The 13,689-nt window shown below is 30.4% G+C and overlaps 3 protein-coding genes across 5 annotated transcripts; 1 reads left to right on the forward strand and 2 right to left on the reverse strand.

Moving 5' to 3' along the window:
• The first annotated feature begins 111 nt into the window (after positions 1 to 111).
• Positions 112 to 5,502, forward strand: LOC118065336 (uncharacterized). 2 transcript variants are annotated; one of them, XM_035080532.1, is made up of 6 exons: positions 112 to 362; positions 490 to 716; positions 1,982 to 2,280; positions 2,357 to 2,678; positions 3,260 to 3,643; positions 3,758 to 4,075. In XM_035080532.1, the coding sequence occupies exons 1-6, from the start codon at positions 323 to 325 to the stop codon at positions 3,875 to 3,877; spliced, it is 1,392 nt and encodes a 463-aa protein (XP_034936423.1). In that variant the 5' UTR covers positions 112 to 322; the 3' UTR covers positions 3,878 to 4,075. The 2 variants fall into 2 exon arrangements, with proteins under 2 accessions (XP_034936423.1, XP_034936424.1); XM_035080533.1 differs by lacking the exons at positions 112 to 362; positions 490 to 716; positions 1,982 to 2,280; positions 2,357 to 2,678 and adding exons at positions 4,265 to 4,668; positions 4,750 to 5,502 and having other exon boundaries at positions 3,459 to 3,643; positions 3,758 to 4,024.
• Positions 5,503 to 6,863: 1,361 nt separating this feature from the next.
• On the reverse strand, positions 6,864 to 8,046 carry LOC118065342 (N-acylneuraminate-9-phosphatase). The gene is made up of 2 exons (XM_035080545.1): positions 7,806 to 8,046; positions 6,864 to 7,051 (listed from the first exon to the last, which is right to left on the reverse strand). The coding sequence occupies exons 1-2, from the start codon at positions 8,044 to 8,046 to the stop codon at positions 6,864 to 6,866; spliced, it is 429 nt and encodes a 142-aa protein (XP_034936436.1).
• Positions 8,047 to 8,217: 171 nt separating this feature from the next.
• On the reverse strand, positions 8,218 to 13,308 carry Neurochondrin (neurochondrin). Of its 2 annotated transcripts, XR_004690161.1 has the most exons (3): positions 12,821 to 13,308; positions 8,610 to 12,764; positions 8,218 to 8,289 (listed from the first exon to the last, which is right to left on the reverse strand). XR_004690161.1 is itself a non-coding variant. In XM_035080524.1 (2 exons), exon 2 carries the CDS (start codon positions 11,815 to 11,817, stop codon positions 9,589 to 9,591), a length of 2,229 nt encoding a protein of 742 aa, XP_034936415.1. In that variant the 5' UTR covers positions 11,818 to 12,764; positions 12,821 to 13,308; the 3' UTR covers positions 8,348 to 9,588. The 2 variants fall into 2 exon arrangements, 1 of the variants encoding a protein (XP_034936415.1); XM_035080524.1 differs by lacking the exon at positions 8,218 to 8,289 and having other exon boundaries at positions 8,348 to 12,764.
• Between the last annotated feature and the right edge of the window lie 381 nt (positions 13,309 to 13,689).

Raw genomic sequence — 13,689 nt, forward strand, 5'->3', positions numbered from 1 at the left:
TTTTTAAAAAAATTTCAATTTCAATATACCACGAGAAAATTTTCAAGCACATTTATATTGACATACGTCAGTCTCACGTGCTACATTGCTGCTAAGCAACGAAACCCTAAATAAAACACCCAACTGGTGTTAGTATGGCGTAGATCTCAAATACAGTAGATATAAAGACTAAGGGAAACTACTCCATCATTTTTAAATTAACTTATATCATTCTAAATCCATCATGCTTTTTACTTTCACTATAATTCAATTCATTTGGTTGACATTTACAATTTTCTGACTACGATAAAAAAAATTCAAGAGGCAGTATATTAATACAGAGATGACAGCATGTTGTTGTTACTCCGAAATAAAGAGTTCTGGTGAGTAGGAAAGTTTATCAAATTTGAATGAGAAAATTTTTTTATTGAGTAAGTTAAGGTAATAGTATTACAAGTAAGCGTACTATTTACCTATTTATCTATTTACCTGTTTATTATTCATGACTAGTCTACAATCAGACTGGAGAAGGATTTTTCAAGCAATTAGCAGCTTACAATCACATGAGTGCACATTTGAGACGAGTTCTGTTGGCGAAGAGTCGTGTTGATTCAAGGAATCCAAACTACTTACGGAGACGAAGAACTATGTCCACAGGTAGAGCTAAATTTACAGAGAAAACGGCCTCTCAAGAGCTTATAGACCAACTGGCTTACGATACTGAACATCATCCTATGGTAAACGTAACTCTTTTTTTAAAATGAATTTTAAAATCAAGTCAAAAATATATCTATATATATATACATAATATAATTATTAAAATAACAAAAATAAAACAGTAATAGATGAACTTGAATATTATTGAATTATTACAAGTATTTTTATGTTTTTTCTTTAAATACTTGTCATCAGATGCATTGTTAACAAATGACATGTACGGGTTATTAATCAATATTGTCATCATAATTATTAAACTAACGAATTAATATTAAGAATTAAATTTTGTAATAACTTGACATTTACATAATATAAATATTTATTATCTTATCGATAATAATATGCCACAATTATTTTATTTTATAACCAATTTTCAGCGGAATCCATTGATATACGATCATCTTTTGATCTCAAAATAAGCTATGACGGACAAAAAAATCTTTGCAGTATTCAGGCAGTAGGATGTTGAGAGAGGTATTTGATTTTTCGGGTGATTTCGTAAATCTTCGGAAATGGAGAACAGAAAAATGAGTTGGTATATTTAAAAAAAAATATTTAGCGCCCCCTCGTTTTTTTTTTCTTAGAACAATTAAAAAATTCAAATGAATTTCTTTATTAAAAATAACAACTCATTTTCCTGTTTCCCCGTTCCCGACGATTCACGAAATTGCCCGAAAAATCAAATACCTCTTTCAACATCCTACTGCCTGAATACTAAAAAGATTTTTTTGTCTGTTCCGGCCTATTTGCCAACTAAATTATGATGGTACAAATATCAATGGATTGAGATAAAAACTTTTTTCTAAATTAAATATACAACATATTGTTAAATAAATATAAAGTTTATGAATTATTGACTATTTAAATAACTATGAACTTGATATTAATTAATTAATTGAATAATTAATAGTAAATATTAATTAGTAACCTTCTACATGTCAAATGTCCGGAATGCATTTTTTGTATGATTAAATATTTGTGGGTTATAATAAGACAATTGAATATTTTATGGAAAATGAAGTATAAGAAATATTCAAATAAATTTTTGTTCTCTACAAAATTGTAAATATTATAAATAATTAACACAATAATATAACCTAAATACTGTCAAAAAATGTAAAGTCAAATTAGCCGTCAAGATTTTTAGTTTTTTTTTTATAAAAAGGGAAAGAAAAGTACAAGTATAACATAAAATTATAATTAAACAACGAAATTGAAAATAGTGAGTCAAGTTTTATGATTTTATTTCAAATAAACATTTAATTACACACTATTCTTTTAACAGGAAATCGTCAGAATGCGTTACAGCTTAGATAGTCGATTACAGGATCGATCAAAGAAATGTCCTGTGTCTTGCAAAAATTTCTTGATAGACTGCCCAGGGATTCATCTTAATCCTATAACTAGTAGATTAACGGAGAGTGATAGAAATCGTTTTTCTTCAAGATCTAGACCTCGAGGATCTGGTTTATCATTTCATTCAGCACGCCCAGGGACATTTAAAAAGAACTATGCAAACCGAGGAGATCAAAAAGAAGAGATGATTTCTTCTCATCATACAGAAAGTGCTCGTTCGTCCCCAAGGTATGGAGCTACTTTTATCTTTAAATGTTTCTTTAAGTACATTTATGCTTTCTGTATTTTTTTTATAAATCTCTAGATCTGTGAAGAATAAAGATGATAATGATCAAATTGACCACAATTACGCATCAAGTTTTGAATCCCCTTCAGAGATATCTCGTAGAGACTCAATAGCTTCAAAAGGATCTGTATCAAGTCAAAGTTATGTGGAGAGTATCTTTACGGAAAAAAATAAAGAAAAACGAGAAAATTCTCCCTCCAAACTATCAGAGGAAGCTAAATATTCAAAGTTTTTATATGATATAACTCAAGAGATTGTTCAAAATGGTTTATATAAAGACGAAGAGCTAAAGGAAGTTTTTAAGAGACATATTAAACGGAACTCTCATATACTAGACAGGGTAAAGTGATTTAGAAGCTATAAAATTTTTTCTATAATGAAAATCCAATTTTTCAAATTTGTCATTAATTTCCACTTTATGAAAATTCAAATTTAGAACAAATTGCAATAATGATTCATTTTGAAAGACTGCCTTTACTTGTAATAATTATTTTCAATATAATATAATAGTAATTTATATCTTTTATATTGATCCACGAAGAAGTTTCAAAGAATTTTCATTTTTATTCATATGATGGTCGTAACTCTTTAATAAGATACGGACTATCAGACTTGGTAGGCAAACTTTTAACAGATAATTATTATTGAAAGTTTGCTTCTGGGTGATTGGATGTTATATTAGGTAAAATATGGCTTTTATCATTATAACCATTAGAGAAAAATGATAAAATGAATAATTTGTTATCAATTTATTTAAAAATTTAAATTTTCTAACTTTTTAAACTAATTTAAAATTTTTTACTAACTCATTTAAATTCAGTTCACTTATTCAATCATTAAATAGCATCACTCCAACAGTTAAGTTATAATATTGAATTATTAGTTTCGATTAATAATGAAAGTTTGGTTATTCTGTTTTAGAATAAAATGATGTATGAACTCTATCAATTAAAGTTGTCTCTAAACTTGATCGATCATGATGATGATGATGAAGAAGAAACTATTGAACGATTTTTACACTCAAGAAAATATTCTGTTGTAAAACCACCGACTCCACCCAAGGTTCTTGATGAGAATAAAATAGTAGATAAATTAATGAATCCAGAAGACCTAAAAGCTACATATAGCAAATCACCTCATAGTGGTCGACATACTGTGGTACTTGTCGACGCTAATCCAGAGTTACTGGTTACAGAGAGAGATATTTTAGCTACTCTTATGGAGATGAATATCAGTCCTCAGCAAGCTCATGATGTCTATAAGCGTCTACAGAAGAAGAGTAAAGATTTGCATCCATTACAAACGGTAAAGCTTTGTCTTTAAATAATCTTTTTACTCTTTAACATACCTTCCCTTTGTTTTTCACTTTTCCTCACGAAAATCCTACGAGAAAAATCGTCTAGATTACGTTGTATTCAGAAAAAGAACGGTCGGCCAGGTCCAGGGGGAGAAGATAGACAGAGCAATCCCACCCATTTCCTCAGGCCACAAACTGAAGTCGAAGAAGAAATCGAAACGGACAGATCAACATCATCCTAATTACTTGGAGACTTTGGAAAAGGATTTCAGTACTGATTATCCAGTCTATTTGGATCACTTACCAGAGTATTATCCAAGATCATCAAGGTGTACTTGTCAAGGGAATAATCAAAATTTATTCTATAATGTTTGTCATTGTCAACGAAGGTGAGAATTAACTATAAATTGTAAATAGAATCCTAGTAAACAAAGTTTGAATGTAAAACATGATTTTTTATATAACAATTTGTTACTTGTTTTCATAAGAATAAATTTTTTCTAAAAAGAGATGTAACTTCAATTGAAGTCGATTTGAATATAAATTATGAATAAAAGAACAAATTAAAATTTATTAAGAACTTTTTTTTAATTATTGATAATTAAATTCTATCAATTACTATGTCAAAGGTTACCAGTTAAATTACTCTATTGTTCTGGAGTATCTCCAAGTCGCTCAAGTATTAAATCAAGGTCTTCGAACGAAAAAAAAATAATTGACGCTGATAAAAAAGTCAAGAACCCTGAAGTAACTGGCCCTAAATGTTTTTGTTCAACAAGGGTCACGCCAAAGAAGAATTTATTGGGGTCAAGTCAAGCAAAAAAGGATGCTGATATGAGAGACAACGAAAAAGTTAAAAAATATGTGGAAATTGTGAAAATTAAAAGTGATAGTAAGACACCTGAAAAACAAATAAATAATTCTAAATTGAAAATTAAATCATCAAAATCATTAGAGCTATTATCAAGAAAGTCAACACAATCTTCAGCTCTTAAAAGTTTACCAAAGAAAGAAATTCAAACAAAAGAAAAGGGTAATGCCAAAAAAAATGGGTTGGTTGATATTACACATAAATTATTGGAAGTATTAATAAGAATTTTATGTTTATTTTCAGCTAATTCAAGTAAGTCATCACAATTTTCTTTAACTAATCGTAAAAATTCTGAAAAACCAAAAACGTCAGATAAAATTTCTCTGGATACTAAAAAAAGTAGTTCTCCAAGAATAAAAAGTTCCATTATGAAAGATTCAACCAAATCACCAAAAGTGCTGAAGGAAATTAAACCACAACTTTCAGATGAATCGGAAGAATCTATTGTAGAATCTTATTCTGAAGCTGAATCAACTGTTGAAGAAAATTCAACACACTCAAATCGCGAAGTAGATACCGAAAAGTCTGAAAGCAAGCACAGCTCCATATCAAATCGAGATGGAAATGAAGAGAAAGATAGTAATGGTGATGAAAGTGTAGAAGAAATCGATAATGTAAACGAAAATGTGGACATTCAGTTAAATAGTTGAGAATCTGAAAGTTTTCACACTAATTGTAATTAATGTTTATTTCAAGATAACTTATAATTGATTGGAATACATCACAGATTAAAAAGATTAAAGAACTCCAGAAAAGAATAAATTCATTCTGACTAATGTATGGAAAGGGATGATTAAGTTATTTGAAAAAAAGAAAAAAACCTATAAAAATAAAAGTACTTGTCATTAAAAGTTTTAATAGATTAAAAGCCGACTTGATTAAATATTTTTCTAGACTTATTTAAGCGAGTCCTCAGAAGTTTTATCATCTGGCGTTCGAAGTCTCTTCATTTCCGTGTAAAGCGGTTAAAAAAAAAACAAAAATCAGTAAATATGAAGAAGCTTAAATGAAATAAAATAATTATCTAAAGTAAATTAAAATTATACATGAAATTACATAAATAGTCAACCAAGAAGTTATTGTAATTTATTTCAATAATGTGTTGAGAACAATTTATTAATTTATATTTTTATAATTTTATTAAATAAAAAAATAATTTATTTGTTAATAGATGACTATTAAATAAAAAGTTATATCATTCCACTATAATTTATAAGAAAGAATTGTTGAAAATGTTATAATAAAATAACAATAATTCTAGTTATTGAGTTATCCTTTATTGATTTAGTACGATATTGTTGAAGAAAAATACAGTTTTGATCGTCATTGTAATATTTTTATACTGACAGAAGATAGAAGAATTTCAACGTTAAAATTATTTAATAATTGAGTATAAGCTCTATCATTGAGATTGATCATTAATAATAATTAATGATAAGATTATTTGTGCTCCATATTGCATTTATTGTAATCCTGATTGATGGACATCAATAAACAACAATAAACTGTAATATTATTGTGAAAAAATATAATGTATCAATCTGTACATGCATAACCAGTACACTCATACAGACTGTACATGCTTGCTATATATTTTTTGATTATTTTTACATCATCACAAATATTATTTATTTATCAATGATTAGTTAATAATTATTGACTTGTCTATACAACTCAACTAATGAAATATATTAAAGACAAAATAGAGATCAAGAATAGAAAAAATTTATTGAAAAATGAATTTTTAAATTGAATACGATGTATTTAAACCTATCAAGACAGTTAGTAGTATAAGATTTACATATATTTATGTATATATGTATAACATTAACAAAATATAATTAATTTATACAATAAAACTAAGCTGCATAATAATTATCCATAATACCTACTTTTATATTTCCACATTTTTTTTGTACATTTGGTGAGACTCTAATACCTCTTTTTTAGACCAACTAAATATTTTAACCAGTCAGTTACAGTGATTAATTGTGAAATAAACAATCAAAGTAATGGTCATAATAAAAAATGATCATAAAAAAACCCAAATAAATTACCTGAGAAAGGAATTGCATTACATTTAATATTAATAGCAGAAGATTATAAAAATCTTGAGTAAATTTCTTTAGAGAATTATGTTATTTTTAATTCTCAGTTAATCATCAGTTTGATGGTAAAAATTCATAGATTCTGGACTACTCTACCAATCCGACGATTCAACATCAATCAGATACTTCATTCAATTTTCAATGTAATCTCAATCTTCAATTATTTCTTTAAATATTCCTTCAGTTAAGGAAAATTCTTCAAATGCGAAGATGTATGTACTTCCAATAGTGGATAATCTTATTATCTCATCAGCTTCCATCAGATGCATTTGAAGAGGAATCTTCAAGCTCCGGAGCACCTGGACGACGATTCAAAATACCTAGCAAGTCTGTCACACGTTTAATAGTGTAATTCGGCTTCGGTTCATCAGCTGATAGTCTTGTTTTATCTGATAGTGGTATCCAAACTGTCCCACTTAATCCGGCTTCAATACCGCCTGTAGAAATAATTTTATCACATTTCATAATTTTGTTTTTATCACATATCGTTTAATCTAAAAGAATAATATAAGTTATTAAATACAAAATAAATAAAAATATACTTTATAATTAATTTCTTATTCAGTTTAAGTATGATTTGTGAAGTGAAAATGTAAAGATGTTTCCTAGGTATGTTCTTCTGGAACTAGTAATTCAATCCTGTTATTGAAAATATGAACTATATATTGCAAGTAAAATGGAGTGCATACTTTATGTATCACAGAGAAATATTCTTCTGATAATAGAATTTTTTCTTTGAGAAATATTTATTTTGTGCAGATAAAAATGAGAATTTTTCAAAAAATTCTGTTTCATAAAAAAGTTTTCCGTTTTTAAATGATTTCTAAAAAATATTACAATATTTACTGACAACTACTGTAAATCTTTTCAAAAGTGTCGTATGGTAGTTTAATAATAAAATATTTATGTCCTGTTGCAAAACTCTTTGCAATATATTATTTATACTCTGTGATACAAGAAAACTCACTCCTTATCAGCTTGTAGCAAATATTTTTCTAGTTTCAACAAACTCCAAACATTTGTTTATTTTGTGAAGATTTAATTTTTTTTTTCAACTTGTAAATTTTCAAGATACTTATTATTTTCGTCTTTATATAAGAGTTAATTAAGATTAATAATTGAGATTGTAAAAAAGAAACAATCCTTTGCTACAATCTGATAAAAGGTATTTAACAGTTATCAATGAATTACCTAATATATCTGTTTCTATTTTATCTCCAACCATTATACAATTACTCGGCGAAACTCCAAGAATTCTGCAAGCTTCATGAAATATACGTGCTTCAGGTTTTTCCCAAGGCAGATCTCCAGATACTAGGACGACATCGAAATAACGAGTGATGTCGAGTTGTCGTATTTTTTCCCACTGTGCATTTGAGGATCCATTGGTAATTAAACCAAGCAGGTACTTCTTTCTTAGCTCCAGAAGCATTGATAGTGTTTCTGGAGTCAATGCGAGGTAGTGATATCTCAGGTACAACCATCTTTCGTAGATTTTATTAGCCAAGTATGAATACTTGTCACCTAGAGCTTTATTCCAAAGTGATGTGCGCCACGTATCAAGATCATATGCTGTGTTGTCAGGACATTTTCTGAACTGCTTCAGGTATGTTGCAGTGATCCTTGATGATGTCTCATGAGGCACGTTGTACAGCTGCGTCAACTCCTCCGTAAGCTACTTAAGTAAAAGATAAAAAAAAAAAAAAAGTATCAAAGGAAATGTTCTCAATTTTATGTTACAAAGCAAAAGGGAAGAATTGAAACAGTTGATACCACATCCAAATTATTCTACTGCGTCTTGATGATATCACGAAGTATTAAATTATGAAATTTTTGAAAATATTCATAATTAGCACATCAAATTGGCAACATGTCTTGGCAGAAAACAGTAAAATTATTGAATGTGGCATTCATTAAATACTAAAATGGGCTCATCAGTCTGTAGAATGAAAAATTAGGCTAAATTAAGACGCTTAATTCATAGTTGGTGATTACCTAGAAAATTGCATTGACTGAATCAAATACCCGTGCCGATTTATTTGGACACTTGAAGACGCACCCACGGACACTGCTGTAATCACAACAAAATCAGTTGTGCCAACAACAGACTTAATTGGCAATAGAAATTTGTTTCCAAATAAGTCTGATAACAAAAAATGTTGAAAGCACACCAATGTTTATAACCAAGGAGATCATAAATAAATAAAAAATACGAAATTTATAAAAATTAATTTCGTTTAATCAATTACAATTTTTTTGATACATTTTTTTCTTGTGTTTTTATAGTTTCAATTTTTATGTAATGTTTATTACTTTGAGAAATTTTTAGTCTGACTCATTAAATCAATTTCTGGTTTTATTATTTGTTGAAAAAATTATAATTTTTCGTATTAATCTGGTTGTAGAAAATCGCATCGTAAAAAAGAAATAAAAATAGCACAGCCACCAAGACGATGCTGGTTGTTTGAAACAAAAATTTACTCAGAAAAATAATACACAAAAATTTTTCTGATAAAATATTCTAGTAATGAGTTGTTGCAAGAAATGTAGAAATAAGTAAAAATACAATTTATGAAGTACTCCATTGATCAAAAGTGAGTAAACATGTTTATCAATTCAAATGACTAATATCATTCGACTAAGAAAGTATAAATACAATTTTCAGCATCGTCTAGCTTGCCAAAGAACTATTTCTAGGTATGATGCGCCTAAAAATATAATGAGAAACTCTGTCTATAATCTATCATTCCACACAATGAGCAGTAATGCTTTAGTGAATCATAAATTTAAATGCTATTACATAAATAATCCATTAGAATAGATTAAACTATTTTTTTACTGAGTTTTTTTCAATTGCAAACAACTTTTTTATTCCAATTCTATCAGTCAATTAAACGATTTTTTAATTATTCACACAACCATTTCATACAGTCATATTAAATATTCATGTTTGATCTTCTTCTATATTTTCTTCTTAGTCTCCAAATAAACACTTGCCCAAATCCATCATACGATGATTTCTACAGACAGTAAGTGCGTCGCATTTCTTCAATACAGCACTAACTCTTGAATCAGCTTTGACTAGATGACAAAGTAAATCTTCATAAGCAGATTTGACATTCGGTGGAAGAGAACCAGTTCGAACTTTCTTTAAGATATCGAAAATTCCTTCGACCCATCCAGATTCAATAGCAAACTCTGAAAGCCATGGAATTTGTTGTACGACACTAGCCATTGTCTGCATTCCTAAGAACCATAATTCCATTATTTCCATCCAATGTTCTTTATAAGCCATGGAAACAACAAGTTCTGGATGATAATCTCCTTCATCCACAGTATAAGCATCCCACAGAAATCTTATTGTAGCCTGAATATAACGACAAATGCTAAAGTCATTCTTCTTCACCAACTTTGCTTGCTGTTTGAGCAGTAAAAGTCCTAGAACTGCAAGATGGCCGTGGAGAACAAGGTTTTCACTAGTTTGTTTAAGTTCTGGCAGATTATTGAAAATAAACTTCAGTAGACCAATGAAAGTTGATGATTGCTCAACTAACTTTGCTTCAAGAACTGTAATATTCATCAAAACGTTGCATATAGAAACCATAGCAGCACGAGAATCCTTCATCTCTTCTAAAAGATGAGGGTCGAGTTCTTTCTCAGGCTCTTTAATTGCCTTCAGGCGCTCTGAACGAGGAACTGGTGGTTTTTTATAATGAACAATAGTCCAATGATAAGATAGACATTCAAAAAGAATTTCTTCTTGTTTATGTTTCAAGAGAATTTTTCTAGCTTCCTCTTCAACAGCTAAGTAACATAATGCTGGCAGCATAACTCTAAGGACATCAATTTCACTCAAAGGGTCATGTACTACAGGCTCTCCAGATGATGATCCTTCATCAGGTTTAGCTAAAGCTTTAGCTTTCTCTGATAATTTTCTATTTCGATGAGCATAAAATGTGTCATTAGCAATTGTTAACATATAAGGCAGTACAGCATATACTTGTGGGCGCATTGCTGAAGTTTCCTGAGCAAGCCAAGCAGCTAAAACTCTCACCATGGCACAGACAAAGACTCGCTCTTTGATATCTGTTAATTCTTTCATTTTAGAAATATTTGTAAGCAAACCAATGACAGCAGAAAATGCTCCTTTTAGCGCTGTGTACAAAGATTGCTTTTCTTTTTGCTCTAAATCCAGTTGATCAGTGGTAATATATGACAACATAATTTCTAAAATAATAAAACAAGATGTTACCAATTCAGCATTAGTTATAACAGTTTTCAGTTGTTTTCCTTCTAATTGCATTCTCACTTCAATAGAAGACAATTGAATAAGAATTAAAAACAATACTTTGGGCTTTTCTTCATCAATCAGAGTCCATTCAACTCCAAGAAGTTCAATAACAGCTGCTGCAAGTTTTAATGCTGGATCTCGTTGATTTTTTGTTATTTTTGAGCCTAATATATCACTAAGACCTTTGTGTACACTTTGAGGCCAAGATTCTTCTTTGCTGGTGCTCGCAACTGCGTCTTTTCTACACGATGAAACTAAAGCTCGTAAAATAGAACATAATTCAAACTTCCTTTCTGAATGATCTGTTTCAAAGTCTAATGCTATTTTATTCATGATTGCATGGAAAGGTGCAGTATCTTTTGCATCCCAAGCTTCAGGACCCAGCTGACTTACAAGAGTTACGAGAATATTCAAAGCCTGATCAGTTTGAAAACTCTTTTCTGAATAAATTTCACACATCCTTGGAATAGCTCTTTGGTCTAAAAGTGCTTTTTGTCCTGGTGGATATTGTGCGATGCTTTGTAAACAAGTATAAGCTTCACTGACGATTATCAAAGTATCATCAGGAGCATCTTCATCAGCCTGAGAAACTATTTCCAAAAGAGCAGGCACGTGGATGATCATATCAGGATGAGCAGCTAACTCTGGATCTGTACAAAAAGCTGAAAGTATCGAGAGAGCAACAGATTTATAAACTTGAGGTGGACATTCTACTGGAACATCATCACTGATCAATAATTTTTTCATAAATTTTGCTCCAATGGCTTCGAACAATAATTTCTTAGCTGCTGAACTGCAATCTTTACTATCCACCAGTTTAGTTACCATGAAAAGTGCAGCAAATTTCTCAGAATCACCACTAACTGCTTTAAGAATTGACGCACACTTAGTTACTCCTTCCGGGATACTCATGTTGATAGAATTTATTGAGTCTTTAGCTGGAATCAAACTGGCCACTTAAATTATTCACTTAATCTTAATAGTAGTACAAGAGTTCAATTATGTTTATTCAGTCTTCTGAGTTCAATCAGTGTTTTACCAGTTTATAAACGTTCAAAGCCAATTGGCATCTCTCCTAGAATGTAAAGATTCTTTAACCTTGCCCTTTGACACGCTATTTCTTCTTGAAAGATTAAAATAACTTGCTGTTTTGGTCGTTTTCTTGAATGAAGAGTTAATTTTCTTGGAAACACTAAGTGGTCACCAATGTTAATAGTTTTAACACATCTACTTAACTGAACACTAGATCTCAGAGTATTAATCTCTGATCATGCTAACAGAATCTTCAAGATGCACTTGATGATAAAAATAACCTTGTCCAAGACTTTTTTATCAAAAGTACTTGCTTGAGGATTTACTACCTAACCTCTCGGTTAGACTTAAGCAGCAGGAGGTGTACTTTCTTAACGTATACGCGAGATGAAGACTGCAAAGCATCTGTTGTATATTGACGCCGAAAATAGTCACCGACGTGTGGAGATAGAGCTATATGAGGAAACGGCTCGTGTTACATACTCTTCTATTTTCGTTGAACACTCGGTGTGAGTTTTCTTCGTAGGACGACGATATAACAACGTTAATGATAAAGAAAGACTCGCGCACTCACCACGAGGAACTGAACGCATTTACCAACGTTGACGTGACGTATAAGTTTTTTTTTTGTTACTTTAAAATGAATTGGAACGCATTTATAAACAAATTTACCAAACACGACGTATTCCTGCACATGATTGTGAACCAGACTCGTGTGTTGCTGAGACTCGCGTGACCTCTCGCGCCCTTCAGTCTACTTCTCTTCAAGGTTTCCACGAGATACGAACACTACTGTACTCTGTACTGTTTTCACTCTAGATTATAAACTGAATAAATGCATCTACATAATTAATGATAATTATTTATAAAATACGCTCTGTACCTTTTTACAAGCTAAACTGTCTCCCTTTCTGGTCTCGATGAGGGTGTTGTCCAAGTCAAAAAAGATTGTAGTGATGGCAGAATTCGAATCATTTCGCACTCGATAAGCTGCCATGATTTTCCTCTCGTGCTAGTCTTCTTTTTTGCTCTGCTGGAGTTAGGAACGACGTTCGATGGCACCTGTTCACGCTTGTCACGTTCCTGAGACTTTTATCCTCGTTGTGTGACGGCATGGGACTTTCATCAAGTATAATAACAACTGCTTTGTGTCAATAAGGCTTGACTTGACCAAGTGGGGACAATTATCGCCGTGACACGATAGTCTGATGATCTGACGTCACAATACTTGACGTCGATGCACCTCCATTTTATTGTTCTGCGCCATACTGGATGCGCATCATAAAAATTACGTGGTATTTTCGAATGTTTTTTCAATAATATCAAGACAAAGAAATCTTCTGATAGCGTCTGAGTACTTTGTACAATACTCTCTCAACTTACGGAAGAGATATTTCTGTATGTTCTTGGAAATAGAAAAAAAATTACAATTATGAGGAATGATTATAATAATTGATGGTAGAATTAATGAATTTTTTTTACAAGATATGATAATGTGAAACCTGTTTTAGATATGATCGAATAAATATCAAAATTTTATAAATTATTATTATTTGTTTTATAATGAATCAGCTATGTAAACTGGTAATGCACTGCTACCTAACCTTACATTTTGTAAATTAAATCTTTTGGCGGAAAATATTTAAACGTTATTAATTACATGTTACAATAAGGAGTTTTGAAAATGAGATTGATAAACTTTAGTACAAAAAAGAATACTCGAATCATTATACATTCTTCATGGGATATTTA

This window comes from Chelonus insularis, unplaced genomic scaffold (genome assembly GCF_013357705.1).
Source record: "Chelonus insularis isolate UGA/USDA-ARS -01 unplaced genomic scaffold, ASM1335770v1 contig_309_pilon, whole genome shotgun sequence".
Taxonomy (NCBI): Eukaryota; Metazoa; Arthropoda; class Insecta; order Hymenoptera; family Braconidae; genus Chelonus; species Chelonus insularis.

Bases quoted from the DNA above. Each gene is read 5' to 3' on its own strand.
- LOC118065342 (XM_035080545.1), bottom strand. From the start codon at position 8,046: ATGCTTCTGGAGCTAAGAAAGAAGTACCTGCTTGGTTTAATTACCAAT. The intron at 7,052-7,805 runs GTAATTCATTGA...TTATTTCTACAG, and splicing joins AATAGAAACAGATATATTAG to GCGGTATTGAAGCCGGATTA.
- LOC118065336 (XM_035080532.1), top strand. From the start codon at position 323: ATGACAGCATGTTGTTGTTACTCCGAAATAAAGAGTTCTG. The intron at 717-1,981 runs GTAAACGTAACT...TTCTTTTAACAG, and splicing joins ATACTGAACATCATCCTATG to GAAATCGTCAGAATGCGTTA. The intron at 2,281-2,356 runs GTATGGAGCTAC...ATAAATCTCTAG, and splicing joins AGTGCTCGTTCGTCCCCAAG to ATCTGTGAAGAATAAAGATG.
- Neurochondrin (XM_035080524.1), bottom strand. From the start codon at position 11,817: ATGAGTATCCCGGAAGGAGTAACTAAGTGTGCGTCAATTCTTAAAGCA.